Raw genomic sequence first — 25,895 nt, forward strand, 5'->3', positions numbered from 1 at the left:
CAGCAGTGCTTGGGTTTCTTTATTCATTGTACTTCCACCGTGCACGTACCTGATTTAACTCGATATCTTGCACGAAAAAGATGCAGTTTTTGTAGTTTTGCCTCTGTACTAACCAAAACAATCAAGATGTGATTGACGTGCAGGCGTTCAGCTTTCCTTTGTGGGGTTTACAAATTACACACACTCTTTTTCCAGCAGGTCAAAAGTAATTTGAGAATGGCCAGGTGACACCTGTTCTCTTGCTGTTTCCTGACAAATGAAGCAGACGTAATATGTGAAGTTGATTAAAAGTGTTGAAATTGTATTTTGTAGCTTTTCACTGTTTAAATGTGTGACTTAAAGAGTTTGAGGGGGGGAGACCATTATGCTGAAAAACCAAAATAAACCTATCGGATTGATACCAGAGGCTTTAGGAGTGGCCAGTTCAACAATCTGGAACATTCTTCAAAGAGAGCGTACTCTGGCCAGCTGAAGAACAAAAAGCTTTGAAAGATCACACATTCGGACTTCTATTCTATAAAATTTTAGTTAATATTATTACCAATATTTTTGACACTTCAAAAGGATATGACAAATCCAACACTATAATCAGTTATTAAGATTGTTTCTTTTAGGTCTTTTATAAATGCTCTTTCTAGAAGACTGTTTGACATCAGGGTGGAAAATTTATTCTACAATGAGTTTTTTGTTTTTTCCCCCCAAATCAGTGCAGTTACCTTTTTGGTATTTGGAAACCTGGTTAATTATTGTTCAATCCTCTTCTGACTGTATTCTACAAACCAAGTGGAAATAACTTTGGGACTTCTCACGTTTCACTCTGACGTCTTCCCAGAGCTTTCTGTAATTTCAGACACAGCCGTTCTTTAACCTCTGAGCATTTCAGTGTGTCCGGTGTATTTTTATTTAAAATATTTGTGATTTTTTTTCTGTATGAGTTTCGCACAGCACCCAGCACTTGAAGATTAAGCTAAATAGACTTTGCTTCCATGTGATGACATAAATTCCTGTGTGTAAAACGCACAAAAACAATGTCGTTAAGTTGGGCTTTTTTGGGAAAGTGGCTAATCACAGTGTCAATGCTCGGTCACACCTAGGAAATTGTCCATTATCAAACACGGCCTTTGGCAGCTTCACGATAGACTGATAAGGTAATGTAATAAGAGGTTTGGCAGAGTATAACTGAATATAAATTAGACTTTTTTTCTATTCTCCCTAGTAAATCAGCAGCCACCCAATGAGCTGATACAGAATAAACACATTAAAATTCAGGAGAGTGAGTACTTCAACTGCAGTTAATGGATAAACATCAGCAACATCTTATCTGAGCATTAAAAAACTGCCAAAGCATTTCACTATAAGGTTATTATCATCAGGTTTCTCTGGTGATACTGACCAGGCTGTAGCACTCAGTTGTATTCCATTTATAGATTACCTTTAGCCAAAAGGCTTCATACCTCGAACCACATGCTGCTGCACTCTATGGAAAAGCTGTCACACGATGTCAAACGGTCCAAAAGATGAAAACAAACACTGTATTCTTTAATTGTGACTTGTAGGATCTCAGGTTTAAAAGATGCCGCAGTGCCAGGCATACATTTGTTAAATGAGGTGAGACAGAATGCATGACAGGTTTTCTGTTTAGCCGGTGCTCATTACAGAGTAAATGCCCATCATCTCTCAGTGTGTGTTGAAGATTATGAAGACACCAGGCTGCTGATAATAGCATTTTATTCCCATTAAATGGCCATTTGAATCACAATGTTTGGCACTACTTATAACAAACTGATAGCAAAGCTATTACCATTAAATAACCAACCTGCTAAATGGAGCAAAGCCTGCAAGCTAGCTGACGCAGGCGAGGCGTTATACTTACATAACACACTTTACTTTAGAGATCCTAAATTTAAATCTGTGGGCGACTCCTTTAAAAAAACAAAGTCAAAAATCCTATTTTATTCTAGTCATACAGTTTTTGTGTGACCTCTGAAACACCTGCCCAATAAATACCTGGCAGAATTTGAAAATGGCCGCCAAGTTTACGAGATTTGATTGCAGAAGGACTCTGGTCAAACAGTTCTCAAGACAAACGATCACGGCTGCTATACCCTCTACAAAGTGCCTTGTGTAGATAAGTAGTGAAATTGTACATCAGAATTGATTTTACTTACAAGGAAATTATTACTTTTAGCACATAAACACAGTGTGCTGATAAGATTAAGGGTGCTGAAAAGATTGTGCAAAAAGCTGGATCTGGTCAGAAGGAAAAAAACACAGACTTTGAAGAGCTGGTAGGAACTGTACAAAATGAAACGGCTGGAAGTGGAAGACATAGGGATACTGACAGTAACATCCTCGTGCAATAAAGAGAATATATGTTAATGCTACCATGTTATATCTACCAAAAACTCTGTGAAATGTTTCCAGCATCTTGTTGAATTTGAGCCATGAAGAATTAAGGTAGGTGTGACAAAAGTGTGGAGGGCAGCAGGGAGTCCAACCTAATAATTTAAAACTACAACCATTCAGTTTCTCTTTCTACAGGAGGCAACATGTTTGCAGCTGCGCTACTGGCCTTGTGGAGGAAGTTTGAAGCTTAAGTAGCAGACATGCCCTCACTGACAGCACTCGCATGCTTTAGCTCCTTGCATGTTAGTCATATGACCACTCAGCCAATAACAGTAATGATCTCAGACTGTCCTGGTCTTCCACTCATCATCTCCATTTGATAACAGTCATTCAGTTAAACACTTATGGCTGTAATTTCACCTATGTGAATATAATTGCAAAAAAGGCTCTTCGTGTTCACCACTGCCTTTATATTAACACGTATATGTGTCCCATTGCTTTCCAGTAACAGTGGAAGCCTGTTTTTATATTTGATCCAGCTTTTATAGCTCCTTCACGTGGTCTTTTATTTCAGTTACCATATAATCCCGTCTTTATTTTCTGCCTGTAAAACTGTCTGGTGTCTTCCAGCACTACTGTAAAAGATGCACTGTGCAGTGTAATATATGAGATGCTCAAAGGTCCAATCTGAGACATAATTAAATTTGAGTGTTTTATTGGCACATCAGGTTAGAGGACTCCGTGGGCTCATAAAATCGCTAAAAACATTCAGTCAGGGTTCAAAATTATGGATACCAGTTTGGAAAGCTGACATCAGGGGGATGAGCTTTGTGTGTGTGTGTGTGTGTGTGTGTGTGTGTGTCAGCAGCTCTGTAATTTGCTTTTAAAGTGTGTTCTTAAAGTATCAGCGTACAACCCTCAGCTGTTACAATCAAGTGCGTCACCGCGTCTGAGAGGAAGTTAGAGGCTGGTCATCCTCGAGGGCAGTCTGCATGCTTACATGCATACATATGGAGTGTAAAGTAATAAACATCCTTCTGTGTCTGCATGTGATGTGTTGTCAGTGGACTTTGTCCCTAATGAGGATGTTCATATGAGCTCTAAGTTTAGGAGATTAGAGCATAAAGCGAGATAAAGAGCAGTTGTCGCCTAAACTCCATGACTTCACTCACGCAGATTAAAGACCTGACCTGTCTTCTCCACTTATAACTTCTTATCTAATGCAAAAGCACAGGTGAACGATTTATTAAAGGTTAAAGGTCAAAATGCAGAATATGAACTCAAATTTCATAAAATACATGGTGGGTAAGAACTGGAGCCTATGGCAGCTGTCATAGGGAAAAAGGCGAGATATACCCTGGAGAGATCACAAGTCTCTCAGAGGGTTATGGAGTGAGACATTATGGTTTATGTTGACGTTCACAGCTACAGGCAATTTAGAACCACTGTGGACTGTGGAGTGGCCACATGGTCCACGGGGGAGAACATTTAATTGGCCCCAGCCATTGGCTTGGTTCAAACCCAGGACCTTCCTACTGTGTTAACCACCTTGCCGCCTATTTCCTGTCAGGAGCAACAGGTTTCCTCTGATTTTGTGTTCATTTATTATTTATTTTGGTTATTTGTGTATTTTGGTTATAGAGCACCCTTCTTTAGCTGTGCAAGTGGACCAATGCAAGAGAGGCTACATGTTTTGGGATTGTGTAGCAGAACAGAAGGAAGCAGAGAGATTTCCCTTTGTTTGGTTGAATTCTTGTGGGTTACTTCTTTAACTTTCCATTATATGCTGTCTCAGTGTGACACTCTTAAACCAGATTTTATAGAAAGAGTTCACAAATCCTAAAAGGCCCAAACCACTACAGCAAGTACGTAATAATATTTCAGTTTCTTAAAAGGTACAAAGAAAAAATATTTTACTTATTTTTCCCACCAATGAAAAAAAAAAATCCAGATAATTATATTATTATTTTTTATTTAGAATTAGAAAAAGACATGTTGAATGTCACATTTCCCTTCGGTTTACATTTCAAGTGTGTAATTGGTATTTTTGCACAAGCCTTTATTTACTGTACTTTTATCTTTGGCAAATTTGGTTTAAGATCAAAGCACACAAGCACAAAACATACTCTGAATCTGTATAAATCCATCTAATACAGCAGAGCAGCACATTCCGGTATTTGCTGTCAGTGAAACGTTATCAGTGCAACAAATAAAAGAAACTTTTAACTAAACACACACAAATAATTTAACGGGTTATTGTGGTCTCTGGGTTATCTGTGGTACTACATTCCTTGTAATCTTCAATATTAACACTTGCTCTCTTTTCTAATCCCTAACAAATATGCTGAAACAAATGGTTTGCAGAGACATTCTTCACCTTGGCAGATTGCACAAGTGGGTTTTGTGTGTCTGGTACACCGTGCCTTCATTAGGAAGTCCTTAAGAAAGGAATTATGATATCTCGCTAATCAAGTATAAATTAGGTCTTACAGCAACCTGTCAGCAACATTCATAAACTCTCATAAGCTCGCAGAGAGACCGATCACTTGCCAGACTGTGCATTAAAAACTTATCTTCTCTTCATAAAGAGATAACAACAACAAAATACCCCACCCTGTCAAAAGGCCGACATTCTGCAGCAGAAATGTCAGCCAGGGTCTCTTGTTGTTGACATGGATCATGGTGGGCAGCTACAATAAAAAAGGATGAAGATGATAATTAAACAACAGTCATCAGATTGTGCTGCTTCTGTGAAAGAGTCAGATTTGTGAGAGGTAACACTCACCATATCAGCGAGTCCCACGTAGAGAAAGAGCCCTGCAGTAATGGCACCTATCCACTGCTTGGTAGCGAGGTCAGTGGCTACAGACAGAGCGATGTACATGCCGATGAACGAGGTCAGGGTGCTGGCGATGTTTAGAGCTAAGGCCTTGCGGACAGACAGGCCACAGTGGAGCAAAATGGCAAAATCACCTGGGGAGGAAAATAAGGTGATTTAATGCATGAATACTGAAAAAAAAAGATTAGGTTAGGCACTTTTTTTGTGTTTTGTATGATAATTACCGAGCTCATGCGGTAACTCATGGCAGAGTACAGCCAGTGACGTGGCCAGACCAGACTTCCAGGACAGGGCGAAAGCTGCACCTAGCGCTAATCCGTCTGCAAAGTTGTGGATCGTGTCACCGATCGTAATCATATAAGGCAGCAGACGCTGCTCTGTGAACGCAGGAGGAGGCAAAGTTATAGTAACCAGTTCTCTCTGTTTGATGATATAACTTTTTTTTGTTACATGTAACTTTACTTACCTCTGGTGCGCTCTTTTGGCTCTGGAAGCGGTTTCTCATTGTCCTCACAGCTTACCTAAAACAAATGCATTATGCAACGTGTAACTAATGATGATTTAGTTTAAACTCTGGGTGCTGAATTCAGTCAGTCTTTTGAGCTGACTTTTTCTCAAGCTATACTCAAGATTTTTCCACAATGATGTGAGAGACTAACAAAGTCATATAGAAAATGATAACCTCAAGTTATTCCTGCTAAAGGTGGTCCTACAGGCTACTAAGCCATAGTATTATGGGGTACAAGTGCACAAAAAGTGGGGACTTATGACCGCACAGTCTTATGAAAACTTTCACATGACCACATATCTCTTACCAGGTCTGCTTTGGATGTGGACTTGTCTTTTTGTTTCTGTTCCTGTTGATACATCTCTAAAACTCTCCCATGGTCACAGTGATGAGGCTCAGATTCTTCCTGAAAGGAGAGAGAGGCAAAACTGTTCAGAAATGAGGCCTAAAGTCTAAGATAGAAGGAAAGAACTTGAGACAAAGAAGGACAAATACTTAAAAAGATATATATATATTTTTTAAAGTTTTTAAATGTCATTACATGTGTCTGTCACAATATTTATAACCAACTTTGGTTGTAAATGGATGACAAGTTTAACATTACACATTACACAATGTGTTCTGTATGAGGATTTTTCTTGTTTTCTTCTTACCCCATGGTGATGTTTATGGTCGTGATGCTTATCACCATATGTGATCAGAGAGAAGGAAACTTCCATCAGGTAAAAGCAGTAGATCCCTGCAATCAGTACCAGCATCTTGTATATGTAGTCCGGAGTTTCTTCCTCATGACTGTGACTTGAATCTTCGCTGCTGCCACCGTTGTCTGAGTGCACGTGCAAACCCAGAAACTACATAAAGAACGCAGGAGAAAGACAACATGAGTATATCATTAATGTTAATATATGAAAAGACTAATCAGTTTTTACATAGTATCACTGTGCTAGCATATCTCCCATTACAATTTTAGTAAATGCCTTATGATTCCTCTCTAAAAGCTTTAAAATCCCTCACTGTTGGCATCAGGTGCAGTAGGGCATCTCCAGTCAGTGAACCGACTGCCAGGCTGATGCAAAACTGGATGCACATCTGGAAAACACTGGTACAGGTGGCACACAGCAACACCACAATGCCAAACATGGATATCACTGTTATCAGCAAATTGGCGATGGTTGCATACAGGTATCCTACATGAGAAAGAGACAAATGATAGCATGTATATTAAATGTGATTCTGCTCACTGAAAAGTGGATGCATTTTGAAGCCTTAACTCTTTTAATGTCATCAGTACCATCTTAGTCTTTTTGAGCACAGAAGTGACCGTAATTAAAAGGGTGGAATACTAAGTTAACAGCTAATGGTAGCAAGCTTAGTTACAGCTAAAGACTGTACGAATGCATTCGTACCCACTAAGCACTGCTAATGATTGCTAAGTAACTTAAAAATAAAATGCTAGAAACCAGAGATCTCTACTTAAAATGCTCCAAAAGGCACCAACAGGAGCCTAGAGAAACTGCATTTTTCAGCCCTCGAGATTTCCACTTTATATCTCCTACTACGTGTTCTTAAAAAGTGAAAATCCCTAAAGGATGTGCATATTCTTTGACATCTACCAGCCTTTATGTTGTAACTGAAAATCTGCAATTGGAAATAAGTTCTTCAGGCACAATCAAGAATTCAAATTTGTGAATCAAGTCTATATGTGTGCAGGAAACAACAAGCAGTGACATTCAAGTGAAAACAGCCAAAAAAATAGTGCCTGGAATGTCCATTAGAGACCAACTGTTAGCTATAAGTAATGCACGTTTCCCAGCCTTTGCGACATGCCAAACCTGTCAATTTGTAGAACTATTTGTTACTTGAGTCCACAGCGACACTTACTCTCAGCCTTGGAGAGCCCATCTGGTTTTTCTGGATCTGTAATATCTGCACAGGCTCCGCTCAGGATCTGCTGGACAAGCGCAGGGCTGAGCTGAGCCAAGCCAGGCCGACCCAGACCGGAGGAGGCTGAGCTATTCTCCGCCAGGCCATAGATCTGGACCAGTTGTTCAGCTGAGAAACAACGCTGGGAAAAACAAAGCACAGACATCCATTACATAACTTACACCTTGCTGGTATTTAAATGATGAGGTCAACCAATTGGCGTTTTCTTGTGTTTCTACGTTGGTACCTGTTCCCAAGTGTTATTACTTTCACGTCCCTCAACACTGTCACTGCTTCTCTTCCTCCATCTCTGGACACCGTCATCATGATCGGCGTGTTCATCTGCTGTGTGCGCATGTCCATGGTCTTCCTCCGAGCTAGGTCCGATATTCAGGCTCTTCATGAGAGCCTTTAGGTCTATAGTCACACATACACAAAGTAACTGAACAAAATGGCCTCAGGATTCACATAATTATCTGTTAGCAAGACATAACAGGCTAATAGCACTACATTTTCCCTATGTTACTACAAAGGAGTGACCACAACAATCACTGATTTATAAATAAAGCAGTTCCTGTAAAGTGCCCTGCAGATTTAGTGTTTTACGGGCTGTGGGTTTTTGAGTGATTGCACATATATTAATGCTCATATGTTTTTTGTGTGTATGCACATTTACCCAGGACAGTGAAATTTTCTGAGCCGAGTTGCTCCATGATGTAGTTCACGAAGAAGCTTTCATCAGGCAGGGATTGATCAGTGAAGCAGTGACCTTGCAGGGCGTGATACAGCACATATCCCAAAACCGCACCCACTTCCTGTTTCTGGTCTCCTGATGATGCGTTGACCTGTGCCATGATGTCATCAGCGCTTATACAGTTCTAGTTACCATGGTGATAAGAAACAGAAAACGGGCTGAGTGTTTTAGAACGGCGACACATTTAAACACAGTTGACATTTTGAACACTTTTGAGCAATGGTCAGTTAATACATAATGCACATGGGACGCCTGAATTGTCAAAGCATGGACTCTACATGGAGTGGAGTTATTGTTTTTCTAGGTCTTCCTTAGATTCTTAAAGCCATTACAGATTATTTTCAAACTGCACTAGCCTTCCTTACTTTTTGGTCCTTATGAATCAACATGTGAATACTGAGACTGGACAAAGGGTTTTAATGACTGTGCTCCACACAAGTGAAACACAACACAAAAGCTTGTAAAATTAGATAAGCTAATCCCTTTTAATCCCTTGTAGTGGACATTGAACAGTGTGAATGCATGTCCTTTCTTTAAACTAATATTTAACAATTTTATTGTTGTTAGATTTATTCTCTTTGTTTTTTAAGTATTCCATAAATTCATTGTTAAATGACCCCTCAGCGGCCTTTACTGTTTACATAAAGGTGTTGTAATTTGGGAGGGCGTATTATCATGCTTAAAGAGGCCATCGGGGAAATAATGTTGCCATAAAAGGGAGTATGTGGTGTGCAACAATGTCCACAGATAGGTTGTATATGAAAATTAAAGTCCACATAAATTCCAGAATCTAAGGTTTCCCAGCAAAGCACTCCCCAGTCCATCAGCTAACACACCTTTTTATTGCTATCACTATCTCTTACACATTCAAGGGATTTTAATAGGGCCATTCATATCAAGCAATACAAAATGTGGTTCATCAGACCAGGCTATCAGATCTGATGATCCTATGCTCATTGCACAGTTGTTTAGATGTATGCATACACTCATCATGTTATGGTAGTTTTGGACTTTTAACATTTTCTTTGAAGTGTTATTTTTCCAGGATGGAAAGATTTTAAGACATACATCCCAGCATCACTGGGATGGTGCTGACCAAGAAAAAAGCTCATGCTCCAAAATCCACACCTTCAAGTTTGACCAAAATATGCAGCTGTCCACATGAGCAAGCCGATTTAAATGAAGCCTACCAGTTCTGCCAAGACGAGTGGTCAAATATCCAGCCTGAATTATGCCAGAAACCTTTTGATTGCTACAAAAATATCTGCAGATGCAACCTGATAAGGGATATTTAACCAAATATGAGATGGGGTGTATGTATGTGGATACATCGTGGCTCAAGAGTTGGCAGTTTGTCTTGTAATCGGAAGGTTGCCGGTTCGAGCCCCGGCTCCGACAGTCTCGGTCGTTGTGTCCTTGGGCAAGACACTTCACCCGTTGCCTACTGGTGGTTGTCAGAGGGCCCGGTGGCGCCAGTGTCCGGCAGCCTCGCCTCTGTCAGTGCACCCCAGGGCAGCTGTGGCTACAATGTAGCTTGCCATCACCAGTGTGTGAATGTGTGTGTGAATGGGTGGATGACTGAATGTAGTGTAAAGCGCTTTGGGGTCCTTAGGGACTAAATAAAGCGCTATACAAATACAGGCCATTTACCATTTACCATATAAGGCTGTAAATTAGCACGATGATGATGACTGTATAAACAGCCAGCCAGATTTGAATTTCACCTGTCTGTGGGTAAAATAATATGGCTGGCAGGTGAAAATCCCGGCAATATACTTAACACTCAACTCTCCCTGATTCATTATTGTTTTCCTGCATTATTGTTTTCCACCATTATTATGGACTGTTATTGTTCCTTATTGATTTTTTAGTGTTGTATTAACTTTCCTTAACTTAGTCTGTTAAATATTAATATGTAAGAATTTTACACAGAGGGGAACTCTGTTATATGAGGACATTGTTGTGTAAAAACTGTCTGTCTGTGAAAAACTATCAGCACTAGATAAAATTACAAAAAAAATAAATAAATTTGAAAACACAAAATAAAATAAAAAACAAATAATAATAATAATAAAACTACTAGAACATGCTGTCAACACTGCACATACATACTATAAAATACAAAAAGAAGCACAGCTAAATGTTTGCAAATCTGACAAAACTTTTGTCTTACGGAAGTAAATCAGAAAAAACAAAAGCAACTTTTCACTGAACGTTACAGTCCGACATCAAGTCCAGCTTTTGTGAACTATTCTATTCTAATAAATAAATTACATAATCAAGCCAGTAAAATGAAACAGATACAAAGAGCACTTTTAATCATGATCAGGTGGTATGGTGATGTGGCTAAATACAGGGCAAAACCCAGCTGTAATATAAATCTGTATGCAAGCTTCCACAGCAATCAAATAAAACACACCCTGCAAGAGTGTTTTATTTATTAGTTATTATTAGTTATTTACTAGTTATTTGATCTGTGAACATCTACATGCTCACTTTTTTCTCATGTTATACTGCATAAAAGAAATGCATAACTGTGACTGTAATGGGGAAGGGATCTCCCCGCATGTGTTTAATTTCCCAGCTGTTTTACTCGTGACTCCTTTAGTTGAAGTGTGCTGGTGAATTAAAAGCTCCAATATTTTAGGAAAAAAAAAGTTTTTGGAAACTCGAAGGCCAATATATTTTACACTCTTCTTATCTTGTCGCTATCCAGTTTATAATGAATTTGGTTAAAAGAGAGCAATAAATACTAACTATTTACTGAAGGTTGAGTATTGGCTTGTGCTTACCTCACTTTCTGTGGGCTCGTAGTGGCTTTGAAGCTCTTGAATGACACCTTCTAATCCATGGACGTCTATGTGTTCGTGGTCATGGTTCGCCTCACTGTTGTGTTCATGGGGATCATTATGTGTGAATTTGTGCAGGAAATTTTCAGTCTCTTCTCCCCATGTTCCTGTTTTTATCGCTGTGCAGACCAGGCCAGGAGAAGAAAGGTAAAGGACGCAGCCGGAGGCGAGAGCCGTGAACTGAGATACAGTGACAGCCACATTTACTCTGCTTCTTCTTGTTTCTTCCTCATTTTGGACGGCGGGATTGCTTATGAGCTGATGAACGGCATCTGCAAGATCACACTTTGTGTCCAGAGAGTAAAAAGAGGGGATAAAAAGATTAAATAGTCATTTCAATCTCATGAAATTTATCTATAGAAGGTACAAGTGCAGCCCATTACAGGAACTCAATGCATTTAGACATGTAGAAAGTCAAGTCAAGATGACCTACTGAAATACAATTTGATCACCAGAAGAGAAGAAAAGTGATTGAAGTGACTTTAAATGTTGCATGGAGTATTTCAGAAACTGTTTGAAAAAGAGAAAATATCGAGTGAACAGAAGTTTTCTGGGTGAAAACACTGTGTTGATGCCAGAGGTCAGAGGAGAATGATCAGACTCCTTGGAACTGACAGGAAGGCAACGGTAACTCAAATAACTACTTATTACAACCAAAGTATGCAGGAGAGCGTCTCTAACTGCACAGCACGTTGACTAAAGCAGCAGAAGACCAGACTTGGAGCCACACTTCCTGATAGAAGACTGGAAAAACAGTGCTTTGTTTGACTACCCTTGAATTTGGAATGAACAACTTGAAAGCATTGATCCATCCTACTTGTATCAATGGCTGAAGGTGTGGCTGGTAATTTAATATTATAGGAGATTTTTAGGGCCCCCTATTACTATCTGAGCATTGTTTAAACCCCACATCCTACGTGAGTATTGTTCCATCCCTTTACAACCACAGTGTATCCATCTTCTAACCACACATCATGACACACCATCGACAAAGCTTAAATAATCTCAAAGTGGTTTCTTGAACAGTGAGTCCACTGTACTCAAACGACCACCACAGTCACCAAAACTCAGTCCAGCAGATTTGTTGGATATTGTGAGATTATTATGCTATCATATGTTACCTTATATCTGTAATCAAAGTAGTTGAATTATGATACTGCTGTAGGTCATATTATACCCTTTAGTCTAGATTGTGTGATGTGTATGCAGTTTAGTTTGCATTATACTTCTGAATTAAAAGAGTGTGAAAATCATTAGATCTATTGGATTGATACTCGACACTGTTGAATGTGACACTTCATACTGTGACATTTCATACTGCTGAATCATGAAGAGAATATTGTGTGCAGAGAGTTAGGGCCTTGCTGTTCTGATAGTAGAGAGGACAGAGCACCTTCCACGGGAGCTTCACCCCCACCCTTGTTGGAAGGAGATAAAACAGGGAGCCAAGGCCATCACTTAGGCGCCGTAAGAGAGAAAGAATGTGAATGTTTAGGTTTTTACGACTAGTTGGGGGCCACTAGAGGCTATAAGAGACTGAGTAACCCTCCACCATTTTGAGATTTGCTGTGACCCTCTTCATGCATGTCTCCCCATCCGGATGGTTTGTGCTCATAAGTGTTAAATTGTATGGAAATAAATAATTGTTGATTGAGCATTTATACACCGAGTATTGTCCTTCCTTCAGCCCAAAGATCAAAAGAATTGGGAGATTTTAACAACTTGGTGCCTGGTGACCTGGATCTTTGGTGTGCTGAGGAGGGGCAGATTTGGCCTGTGGTGAGAGCGTGAGGCGAGGCGAACAGAGGACCGGTCCAAATATAAATAGGTAAGCACAGCCTGTTGTATTATAAATGCCAAATGTGCATATTGGACATTTTAAATTAATTATTTTTCACATTAAATTGTCGGTGTCTGGTTTTCGGCACGAGATACTAACATCATAAGTTGAGGCTGAATTCCAGTGTGACATAGGAACTACAAGAAACTAATAACATACTACGTTGAGTCTAGAGTTGCAGCCCACGTTACCTTCCACATTTAACTTTGTCTATGACTGGCTTCTGTTGCAAGAAAAGGGGGAAAATTTCTAAGACGCGGCCAAAGGTTAGCATATGAAATAGAGGTGAAATAGAGTCTGGCTTGTGGTGCGCTTGGGTTTCAAAGGTGAGCTCAGAGGTTTCTGTGTGTGTTTCTGTGTGAGAGACGCGCTCTCTGTGTGTTTCTGTGTGTGAAATATGAACATGGTGACAGTGACGGTTGATGTGTGAATTGGAGGACACTAGAGCAAAGACACATTTTAGGATCAAAGGTTGATGCCTAGTGTACCTGTGGAAATTAATTTTGCCCTGGGGTTGGCTCCCCCACCGTACGTTGGACGCGGCATACGGACCAGCGGCGTCCAGGCTTATCACCTGAGAGCTGAGGGCCCTCAAACGATAACAGAATAACACTGAAACGGCCGTGTAATCATGGGTTTACATTTATTCTGGACTAGAACAAGACACATTTTGAGATCCAAGGTTGAGTTCTATATTAGTCAAAAAGGTTGAATTCCTCGTTTCAGTGGTTAAAATTGTTGATTGCTTTGTGCCTGTCCCCTGACGAGTGTGTAAAATTAAAATAAGAGAGTAAAGAGGGTAATTTGGAGCCACATAGAGATAGACGGGCTTAATTGGGTGTATTACTCTGTGGTGTAAGAAAAAAAAAAAAGGAGAGAGAAAGATAGTAAGAGGTGAGTAGGGGTGTGAAATATGTTGGGGTTTAAATCTGATGTAGAGAAAGGAGAAATAAAGGGAGAGTGGAGAATTATTGAGAAGCAGAGAGAGGAATGTGTTGGGAGACTGGCGTGCAGTTTGCGCTGTAAAGGTGGGCGTGTTGCCTGCTTGTCTATTTAACAGTGATGAAAATGATATTAAATAAATCTCTTAGTGTGTTAATACAGGTGGCTATGGACCTGGACCAACCGCCCACCACAAGCACAGCAAAATTATAGTAATGGGAACCACACCCAGCAAGAATCAGCAGCTGTGGAACCGACAGCAGCGAGGAGAGAATTAGAGGAGAAACTAGGAGAAGCTGTAACACATAAAATTGGGTTGAAATTTGGGGCCAACGGACCTGTGGAGGTTGGGAAGGCGTCCGGAGCACCGCAACAAAAGGTGAAACAAAAACACACACACAAGCAGAGAAATGTTAGAGAAAGGACCCTTTTAAGGAAACGCCTTGTTTGAGAAAAAAAAAAAAGTTAAAATTAACCCGCCTACAAATGCACACACACGCAATGAAAAGCAGCTTACACTCATTAACACGTGAAGCTTTTTCAGTAAGGTTAAGGCAGGGAAACTTAACATACACCTGTTGTTAAATGGTGAAGTTTATCTATTACTAACAAATAAACTCTCTGGGTTGCAGGACAACAACTTAACTTCAAAGAAAAAGAAAATAAAGAGACTGGTATGACCAACCAGTGATGAAACAACAAATTTAGTGGTTAAGAGTCAAATTGTGAGATGTTTTCTGCTGATTGAACAACACTAGTGATTTACTGAAGGAAGGAAATTCTCCTTGGTGAGTTTAAAGATGATCTTAAGAATTTGAACAGGTGCATGTTGTCCTGTCAACTTGGTGGGCTATGAGTTGATTATATCGTGAGAAAAAAGAAAAAAAAGAGAAAAACAAAAAAAGGGGGAGAGAAGGCTGACACAGGGCCCGGCCCGGTGTTTCTCCCCTCTCTTTGTAACACAGCCAACACAACATCATTTTCCTGTTCGTCTGTTTTGGTTTTCTTTTTTCTTTTTTTTTCTTTTTATGCTTAATTACAGGCTGCTTTGCCGGCCCTGGAAGCCGAGGCTGACCTGGACCCCTGCTCTCCCCTCTACCATCTTTGACGTGACCCTGACCAAACGCTGCAGCAGCTGGACCCACAACAACAACCTGAAAATGTCTACAGTGCTGCAGGAAAGCGATCTCATGCAACTGAGATGGAGGAGCGCTAAACCTAAGGCCCGTTTCACTACACGGGGGAAATTCCCAGACAGCTTCAGCTGACAGAGCTGTGACGAGATGCCCGCCAAGCCTGAATGAAAAGTGAGGCCGAGCAACATAATGTTGACCTTGATAACTCTGCATTAACACTGTGCAGGACAGTGACGGACCAACACGGATGATAGGGCAGCAGAGAAAAGGGCATGACAGAGACAGAAAGAGCTACTGAGGTCAAAAGGCACCTCAGAACGGACAAAATACAGAAGAAGATGCAGGTTTCACCTGCAGTGAGTATGGACATTGGAGAAAGGACTGCCCCAGCTGGGGTCAGAACCAGGACGGACTGAACTTTGAACAGCAGCAGCAATGGTCGCAAACAGACTGAAAAGGAGGAGGGCAGGACCCCAGGGTACGCTTCAGGCCGTGGTTTACCCAAAACACCAGAACAGGAAAGTGATGAACACACACACACACGTTTACACACACACTATTTGCTTGAAGTGAAGTACACACATAAATACATGTGCACACGTTGATTGAGTGAGAAATGACAGACATACCTAACTCGAAATGCTGTTTCACTGAGAAGTGATCCACACACATACACATGCACACGCTTGTGCAATGAGGAGTGACGCACACACACACCCATGCTGATGCAATGAAGAATGCTTTGCTAACAAATGCTTATGCTGATATGCAAAATGCTGCACACAAACATCCAAATACAGAATTTGTTATAAGAAGCCATTGATTACTTATTGGTTAAATGCGTTTTATGTCACCCAGAGGGCATTTATGTAGATTTAAGGAACAAGGTCTAAAACAGTTTGGTTATGAAAACAATGTCTGTGCGTGATGTCTGTTTATGGCTCAAGGCCTCGACTGAATTGTTTGCTGTGCTTCACACAGCCTGATGAGGAACAGTGGCACAGAGTGAAAATGATGAACTAACGGTGTAAGTTTTATTTCGGAGCGCCGCCTTTTCTGTGATTGAAATTTAATTCAAGGAGGAACAAAAGGTGTTACGCCACCTGAGGTTCTCATTCCCACACAATATTGTCCCAGGAGAAGCAAAAACTTTCCTGTGAATTTCTGGCTGATTTTTGGGTTTTGCTTAGCACTAGTTTGATTTTTTTTTAGTGAGGTTTGGGTTGTTTTCTTTCTCTAAGCGAGAGAGAGATGGTTTTATGCTTTGACATGTCTGCAACGGGCCCTAGTATGTGTTATTCTGTTAGTATTTTATTGGTTACGCTTGTGTTCGCTTTTGTTACAGTGCACTGAGATAAGAAAATCGGAGAGGTGTGATCCACCGGTGGTGATATTTTGATATTTTGTGAGTTCATGATTTAACAATCAGCTCTTTAAACCAGGCCTGAAAAATTGAAATCTAAAGTGTTATGAAATATTCTTACTGAAAATAGTTGCAAAGTGTGCTTCTCCATGATTATAAAGGGCTTGGGAGAAATTCACTTATAGTGGACACTGACCACACGAGAGGCTAAGTCCTGAGTCTAAAAGGATTGCACGAGTCAATCCAGTCCAAAATAACAAGGAATTGTTTTCCTTAAAATGATGACGTCATCTTGCTGGTGATGGATGCTCGAATAGGTCGCGTGTGAGACTCCATTATCAGCAATATCTGGTATGAATGTGTGTGAATGAATGCAAGTGACTGGACTGTGATGGACTGACTTGATACTGAGACAAAGACTGCACCAACTTTAGGATTAGTAAATGTCGACAAACAATTCACCCAGCCTGTAAGAGAAGGGTGGACACTTTGTTTTGTTTTTGCAGGAGCAGGAGGATAAGAGAGACCAGAGGGGGAGAGTGTCGCTTCACATGAGAGTGTGGAGCTGGAGACTTAACCCTTTGGTTCCTAATTTTGAGTTACTGATGTTTGCATTAACAAAATTGTGTTTTATTAGCTGTGTTTTGATTAAGGTATCACATTATATTGTTGGGAATGTCAAATGCTACAGTGGAGAAAACGTTTGATTTCACTCATGACTGGAATATGTTACTATTAACCATAGCAGGCCACTGTAAAAAGTCAATTAAATTTCATAGAGGAAAATAGCCAAAATCAAAACAATATTTGTGAAATAAACGGGAAAGGTAAATTTTTATGTTCAAAATAGAGTTATGTAATAACAGACACTGGGCTGCGTGACCGAAGTTTTTTCCCATTAAATAGTAAATTATTAAAAGTAGAATACAACCGACAGGGACATGTGATAGGATGTGGTACTGCAAAAGAACAAGAGTAAAGTAAAGAAAGAAAACCTAGTTTTGATCAATTCAAATTAATATGTACCATTACACTCAGAGGATCAATATGAAATCATAAAATATGCAAATTCTGTATGAAGCACATGACTGATAGCTGTTCTGTCCTGAGCTTTTGTTTCCTGTAGCACCCACTTGACCACACCAACAGTTTTTCGCCACCAAAGGAGGGTAATTGCCAATATTCGAGGGAGGAGTATCACCAAAAGTGGGAAAGGTAAGCCCCGATGGGGGTGATAACACCATAAAATTTACTTATGGTCAAAATTCTTCAAATTTTGACAACAAGCATAAAATTTTCCAAAACTTAGAGACAGAACGGAGTTCTGGATAAACATAATTTGGCAAACCACGTAAGGATGGAGGGTTTGAATCTATAATATTTTGAAATAACACTCAATATAATGCTGACCATGTTGATTATGTTTATTCTAGTATGGAAGGGTTGGCTAATCTGACCAGGAAATGTAATAAACAGGAATGTCAGAACAGTCAGCGTTAAAGTCACCTTTCACAGTCCAGACTGGGATGGCGTTGGACATCCTCAGGGTGGAAAAGGGTTGGTGTGACCAAGGTGTGTCATTTAGAAGTCGGCCATCTTGGATACAACTTTTATTTTTTCAATAGGAAGAGGGCCATGTGACACATCAAACTTATTGGTAATGTCACAAGAAAAACAATGATGTGCTTGGTTTCAACCTAACTTTATTCTTTCATGAGTTATTTACAAGTTTCTCTTTGTTCACAGCCATTGACATGTCGAAGAGGTTAACACGTGAGGAGCGGATCGAAATTGTGTTGATATCTGGTGAATGCAGTCCGGGTCATTGCAGCAGATTTCAATGCAAGACACCCTACGAGACCACCCATCTCCCATGCTACAGTTAGCAAACTGCTTGCTAAGTTTTGTGAAACTGGTTCAGTGTTGGATTTGCCAAAATGTGGACGCAAGAAAACTGTCACTAATGAAGAAACATCAGTGGCTGTCCTAGCTTCATTCAGCAAGAGCCCACAGCGTAGCACTCGCCGCATGTCACTGGAGAGTGGCATTAGTCGAACATCCCTTCGGCGGATATTAGCTACTCACAAATGGCACCCTTACAAACTCCAGCTACTGCAGCATCTCAACGAGGATGACCCAGATCGGCGCACAGAATTTGCAGAATGGGCAACACAAATTGGAACAGGACCCTCAGTTCACACAGAAGATTTTGTTCAGTGTTGAGGCAAACTTTTATGTGAATGGTGAAGTTAACAAACAAAACCACCGCTATTGGTCTGACACTAACCCACATTGGATGGATCCCTCCAAGACTGTTGGAACAACAAAAGTGATGGTTTGGTGTGGTATATGGGGTACAACGATAGTGGGTCCATTCTTCATCAATGGAAACCTCAAGGCCACTGGATATTTGAAATTGCTACATGATGATGTGTTTCCCTCTTTATGCACTGAAGCTGGCACGTTCCCTGAGTTTTTCCAGCAAGATGATGCACCACCACAGTATGGGTGCCAGGTCCGAGCATTCCTAGATGAACAGTTTCCTGGAAAGTGGATTGGTTGTCGTGGGCCCCCAAGGTCTCCCGATCTGACCCCCTTAGACTTTTATCTTTGGGGTCATCTGAAGGCAATTGTCTATGGTGTGAAGATACGAGATGTACAGCACCTGAAACTATGGATACTGGATGCCTGTGCTGGCATTTCTCCTGCGGTGTTGCTATCAGTGTGTGAAGAGTGGGAGAAGAGGGTTGCATTGACAATCCAACACAATGGGCAGCACATTGAACACATTTTATAAGTGGTCAGAAACTTGTAAATAACTCATGAAAGAATAAAGTTAGGTTGAAACCAAGCACACCATTGTTTTTCTTGTGACATTACCAATAAATTTGATGTGTCACATGGCCCTCTTCCTATTGAAAAAACAAAAGTTGTATCCAAGATGGCCGACTTCTAAATGGCCACCATGGTCACCACCCATCTTGAGGAGTTTGCCCCCTCACATATACTAATGTGCCACAAACAGGACTTTAATATCACCAACCATTCCCATGTTATTACGGTGTATCCATATAAATGGCCCACCCTGTACATTTCAAAGTGATACAGCTCTGGATGGGCCTGTTACCAGGGCATGGAAGGATGACAAACTTTATTAAATGAGGAGAAGGAATTTTCTGGGATTGAAGATCCTCTGGGTAAGTGGTTGACTAAAGTATGCATAAAATAAAAGCTATCATTTTGTTATTGATTGGTAATAGATTGATAATTAGCCACATTAACAGCTGTATTGACTTGTTGGGGACGCAGTCTACTTCATGTTTAAGGACTCTAATTAACAGATTGAAAACAGTGACACTAAGAGAAGAATATGCAGTGCCACACTATCAGATGCGAGTGATGGTTGGGCTCAGTGATGAATTAGGTGAGCTGGATTCATGGCTGAATCAAGACATAAATTCTCCTGCTGTGGACAATGAGGGAAAAACAGTGGGAAAAAACGGAGTTGCAAATGTGAAGTTCATATTAATACAGGTTTTGTTTATAGGCAGTTCGGCGGATGCAGGCTCTGGGTGGAGCCAGGAGTGTAACAGATCTAACATGATAATTAAATTGATTTTATTCCCTAACACAGGATGACAAGGCTGGAGCAACGGTACTCGAGAGAAGAATTTCTGATACTTTCTGAGATATGATATCACTAACCTTTTCTTTTAATTTTCTAGCTCCGGTGAATTGACACATGGGAGTGTGTCAAAAAGGGGGAAGTTGAGTTTAAACATCAAATAATGGTTTTATGAACATTTTATGACCTTATTTGTGTGTTTAATAATTTAGGTATGGTAAAACTTAAGTTTATAATGTGTTAGAATTAAAAATGGTTAATTTGTTTTTGATTTATTTGACTAAAATAAGCAGGTATAATCATTTTCATACACACATTGCAAATGTGCTCATAATGAGTTGGCACTCAGTCTTTTGAAGGTCATAAGCTTCGTTCGGCGTGATGTCCGGACTGATATATTGTAGGTATTGACTTTGAGTGCAGAGGATGCAAACACGCTTACACACACATAGATTATGATTAGAATAAGTCCCTGGGTCAGAGAGTCCTAAACATGTTATTCTAAACCAAATTTGAATCACTAGAAGAACGATGGATAACAACATTAGATTATCAAGGCTAGGCAGAGAGGTGTTTTGGTTTTCTGTCTCGTACAGAGAAAGGAACAGACACCAGACGAGGTCACAGAGATATGACGATCGTTCGCAGCAGAGACAGACATAGAGACTGCCAAGACAGCAACTGGAGTCAAGGGTCATGCAGTTTGGGCTCCGGCTAGTCACCTCGAGAGGATGGATCCCAGAAGCACAGCAATAACCATGAAGGGGTTGGCGAAAAATCCAGGAACACTGGACCAACGAGGTTCGAGATGGGGGACACGGCTGTGACCCCAAAATACACAGATCGTTGCTTGAAAATAGGGGCAGAATAATCCCCTGATCTGTGCACCGACTAAAGGGTGGTCTAACCCCTGAGGTCAAAGAAGGAAGAGGAGCAGCAAATCACCCAACTGGAAGATACTGGTAGCTGCAGCAATAAAATAAAGGTTAAAAGCTCCTCGGACAGAGGTTCTAGTCTGAGTACATTTGAAAGGTATAAGGTGGCACCAAAATGGGGGTGGGAAACTGGAGCACCAAAATAAAGCTGTGGGAGAACTGGAGAGCGATGGGAGTGTCACTGTAACTACTGTTATTGTTGTAAATCTAGTTTTTCTTGCATCTGAACTGCGTAAACACAGCGGTCATCCCACGTATGGTCGACCCGTTAAAGGGGGACAGAGGGCCTCAGGACCAAGAAGAACTGGACCTTGCAACACTGGAGTGTATGTTGTAAGTGATCTCTTTTTTAAGAGATCAAAAGGGGGAATTGTGAGATTATTATGCTATCATATGTTACCTTATATCTGTAATCAAAGTAGGTGAATTATGATACTGCTGTAGGTCATATTATACCCCTTAGTCTAGATTGTGTGATGTGTATGTAGTTTAGTTTGCATTATACTTCTGACTTAAAAGAGTGTGAAAATCATTAGATCTATTGGATTGACCTGTATTACTCGACACTGTTGAATGTGTAACACTGTTTCTAGACATTTCATACTGCTGAATCATGAAGAGAATATTGTGTTCAGAGAGTTAGGGCCTTGCTGTTAAGATAGTAGAGAGGACAGAGCACATTCCACGGGAGCTTCACCCCCACCCTTGTTGGAAGGAGATAAAACAGGGAGCCAAGGCCGTCACCTGCTATTTTAATGCTGAAGGGTAAGAGAGAAAGAATGTGAATGTTTAGGTTTTTACGACTAGTTGGGGGCCACTAGAGGCTATAAGAGGCTGAGTAACCCTCCACCATTCTGAGATTTGCTGTGACCCTCTTCATGCATGTCTCCCCATCCGGATGGTTTGTGCTCATAAGTGTTAAATTGTATGGAAATAAATAATTGTTGATTGAGCATTTATACACCGAGTATTGTCCTTCCTTCAGCCCAAAGATCAAAAGAATTGGGAGATTTTAACAATATGCAGCCTACAAATCTGCAGCAACTGTGTGATGCTGTCAATATGGACCAAACACCCAGAGGAATGTTTCCAGCTCCTTGTTAAATCTGTGCTATGATGAGCTAAAACAGCTCTGGAGTTAAAAGGGGTCGAATCTGGTACTGGCATGGTGTATCTAATAAAGTGTATATGAACATAAACGATGCTACTGCAAAGAGGTCATAAATTGATTGCTTTATTGGTCCATTTATACAGAATTATCCAGAATTATCAGAAACCTATAATCTAATCTAATCTAATCCATAATCTCAACAATATCAGCACTTTTATTGTCTTTTATTAGAGATGATGTAAGCATCAAGATTGGTGGATATCATAAAATACTGACATCCACCAATCTTGACCTAAAAGTTGGGTCACGAATGACTGATTGGATGGTAAAGAATCATACGACTATATTTTACAGCAGATTGGTACAAAGCAAAAATCCAACTATGTGTTGTTGTTGACTAAATTGTATTTTGAGTGAACTGGCCCTTTAAACTCTTATAGAAGCAGTACATTGCTGTGATTATAATAATAACTCCTAAGAGAACCTACAGTATCATGAAAAGTGTTTCTCCTTTCGCAATGCTGTAAAAAAGTATTTGCCCCCGTCTACCCCTAATGGTAGACCTGTTGAATGAAGAAATCACTTAAATAGAACCTGTCTGATAAATTAAAGTAGGCTAGACGATCTAAAAAAGCAGCACATCATGCCATTATCTAAAGCAACTGCTGAGAAACAAAGTCATTGACATCTGTCAGCCTGGAAAAGGTTAGAAAGACATTTCTAAAGTGAAACACAGTGAGAGCCATTATCCACAAATGGAGAAAACTTGGAACAATGGTGAATCTTTCCAGGAGTGACCGGCCTAGCAAAATTACTCCAAAAGCACATCGACGACTAATTCGGGAAGTCACAAAAGAACTCAGAACAACATCTAAAGAACTGCAGGTCTCAGTTAAGCTCAGAGTTTATGATTCAGCAATAAGGAAGAGACTGGGAAAAATGGCACCCATGGGAGAGCTCAAGGAGAAAACTAGTGCTAGTGAAAACTAGCAAAACTAGCAAAGAACACAATGACTCGTCTCACATTTGCCATATTAAAAACAGTAACAACATCTTGATGATCCCTAAGACTTTTGAGAAAATATTCTATGGACTGTTCCCGCTACATTGGTGTAAAACTAACAAGGGATTTCCTAAAACGTTTCTCTCCGGGTGGGGTCAAACATGGTGGATTCATGAAGTCTGCTCTCTACTAGAGAGGGCTGAAGCTCAAGAGCACTTGGGTTATGCAGCAGGACAATGATTAGAATCAAACCAGCAAGTCCAACTCTGAATGGTTAAAAAAAGACAAAGTGGAGGTTTTGGACTGGCCTAGTCAAAGTCTGGACTGAAATCTTATTGAGATGCTTTGACATGACCTTAAACAGGTCGTTGATGCCTGAAAACCCTCCGATGTTGCCAAATTAAAGCAATTCTGCAAATAAGAGTGGACTTCCTGTGGAATTCCTCCACAGAGATGTGAAAGACTCAATTCCAGTTAATACAAACACTTGACTAGTTCTTGCTGCGAAGGGTGGCACAACCAGTTAGGCTTAGGCTTTCACTCAAGACCAGGTCGGTTTGGATAGCTTTACTTCTATAAGTAAAATGATCATTTAAAAAATGGATTTTGCATCAACTTGCGTTTTCTTTGTTTAATGCTAAAATTAGTTGGATTATGTGAAACATCTAAGTTTGACAAATATTCAAAAAGCTAAGAAATCAGACGGGGACAAATATGTTTTCACAGCACTGTATATGAACTCTAAGACAGCGAACTAATAGAAACGTTTTTATTGTGGGTCAATATTGAACCTCTTTCACATTTTGCCTCTTATAATCTACAGTGCAAGCCGATGTCACTACTGCTAAGACTTTTACATCAGTTCTCACAAACAATAATTTACCTACAATGACATTTACAGTTTTCTCATCCCTTTTATTTCATCCATCATTCACTGGTGGCTGCCACAGCTGTCTGATAGCGGACATTTATCAGGCATGCACTGCACATTCATGCTGTTTTCAGCTGACATCTAAGAAGTCCAAGGACTTCGCTCTCACTCACTGATAAAGTGGTTTTGTCTAAGTTGCCTGCAAATACTTTGAGTAACAGCAACACTTATAAAATAAGCATGGATTAGTGCTAACACACTGAACTTGAAACCGAAGAGTAATTGTTTCAGCCAGCCTGGGTTTTTTTTTTCCTGCTTAATTTTTGGTGCCCCCTAAGAGAGCTTTTAGCCAACGCTGGAGAAAAATCACCAGCACTGTAACAACTTATTTTTAAACCAGCTTTTATGAGCTGAAGATTCCTTTACTGAAAAAAAATGAGATTTTATCTTTATTAGATGGTCAGATAGGGATGTGAACACAGCACCCTTTAAAAAAGGCCAATTCTAAGGCAGGAGAAACACCTGCCGTTAAAGGCCGTGATCGGTGTTTAGGCTCCTGTTGACTGAAAGAAGAAGCCTATTGATACAAGGCAAAATGCTGTCCAACACTGTTTTTCTTGATAAAACCTTGATTAAAGCTTATTTCACTTACTTTATCATTAAACTTTTAGCATTACAGTAGCCAGACTTCCACCAGAGACTCTTTATTTAATAACTTACTGCACAGGAGAAAGAAAGAAGAGGAAAGAAAAGAAAAAGGTCTGAACTTATAAAACATAAATGCGACAAATAGCTGTTTTATGTTGTAAATGATCATAAGATTACTGTCTCCTTTTAGGTTCAATTAAATGACACTTCTTTCTTTTTCTTCTTCTTTTTTTCTGTGCATCCACGGCAAATATTATGTAATAAAGTTACACTTAAGACATTTTTTCCTTTCAAAAGCAGCTCAAAGATTCCCATTGACAAGCCCAGTTTATTAAACAAGCCTGGGATTAAATAGAAAAATACAAATAGGAGCCTAAATCCCATCATGAAACTACCAAATGCTCGGAACAACTGGCCGGCCAAGGTGGAAAAATGGTGCTATTTTAATGCTGAAGGGATTTAAGGATTTTCTGTTTATTGCGCTTTGCTGCACTTTGATTAAAAAAGTACTTACAGCATTATTTGAAAGCACCCTTACTTTACTTTTAGTTAACTTTTGCACACTCTTACAGAAGGAGTAAATAAGCAGTTTGGAATATGTAAGTAAACTTTACAGATGATTATTCAGCAGATAAGTGCTTAAATCTAAATCTAAAAGAAGTAATGTTAAAATTTAAATTTTTATTTTAACATTATTTTTATTATTAGTAAATTTGTTACAATTGAAAGCAGCCGAATCTATCACTTGCGTAATAGCTTTTGGACCTCGACCTTTTTCCACCGCACCCGACTCAAGGCTCTCCAGCTCGGTTGCAGCTTTAGCCTAATAAAACTCACCTTTTCACACGGCACTTCGCCGCACTGCACACGGTTCTCCAGTGTATTAAAGAGGGAGTGAAGGGATTCCCCGGTCAGATACTGCTGTCCTGGAGACACGATGCTCACCACAGCCCCGTAAGCTTCCTCCACAGCGGGGGAACCCGACACAAAACCGAGCAAACCCCACCCGGAGAGAAGCAGCAGAAGAAACGGCGAAGAGGAAATCATCTTAAAACTTTCTTTGAAGAAAAAAATATCTGGAAAGACTAAAAGCCTAAAAAAAATGCAGAAATAGTGTGACACAGAGGTTCATACAGTCTCAAGGTATTTCTGCAGACACATTGAGCCATAGAGCTCAGCTCACGGCTGTTATCAGTTTTAAA

The 25,895-nt window shown here is 40.1% G+C and overlaps 1 protein-coding gene across 1 annotated transcript; it reads right to left on the bottom strand.

Annotated features, from left to right (window-relative positions):
• Nucleotides 1-4,362: 4,362 nt before the first annotated feature.
• On the bottom strand, nucleotides 4,363-25,895 carry slc39a4 (solute carrier family 39 member 4). The gene is made up of 12 exons (XM_003452511.5): nucleotides 25,531-25,895; nucleotides 11,163-11,504; nucleotides 8,293-8,494; nucleotides 7,864-8,033; nucleotides 7,575-7,758; nucleotides 6,708-6,880; nucleotides 6,347-6,544; nucleotides 6,001-6,099; nucleotides 5,652-5,706; nucleotides 5,410-5,562; nucleotides 5,132-5,319; nucleotides 4,363-5,036 (listed from the first exon to the last, which is right to left on the bottom strand). The coding sequence occupies exons 1-12, from the start codon at nucleotides 25,738-25,740 to the stop codon at nucleotides 4,908-4,910; spliced, it is 2,103 nt and encodes a 700-aa protein (XP_003452559.2). The 5' UTR covers nucleotides 25,741-25,895; the 3' UTR covers nucleotides 4,363-4,907.

This window comes from Oreochromis niloticus, linkage group LG22 (assembly GCF_001858045.2).
Source record: "Oreochromis niloticus isolate F11D_XX linkage group LG22, O_niloticus_UMD_NMBU, whole genome shotgun sequence".
In the NCBI taxonomy this organism is placed as follows: Eukaryota; Metazoa; Chordata; class Actinopteri; order Cichliformes; family Cichlidae; genus Oreochromis; species Oreochromis niloticus.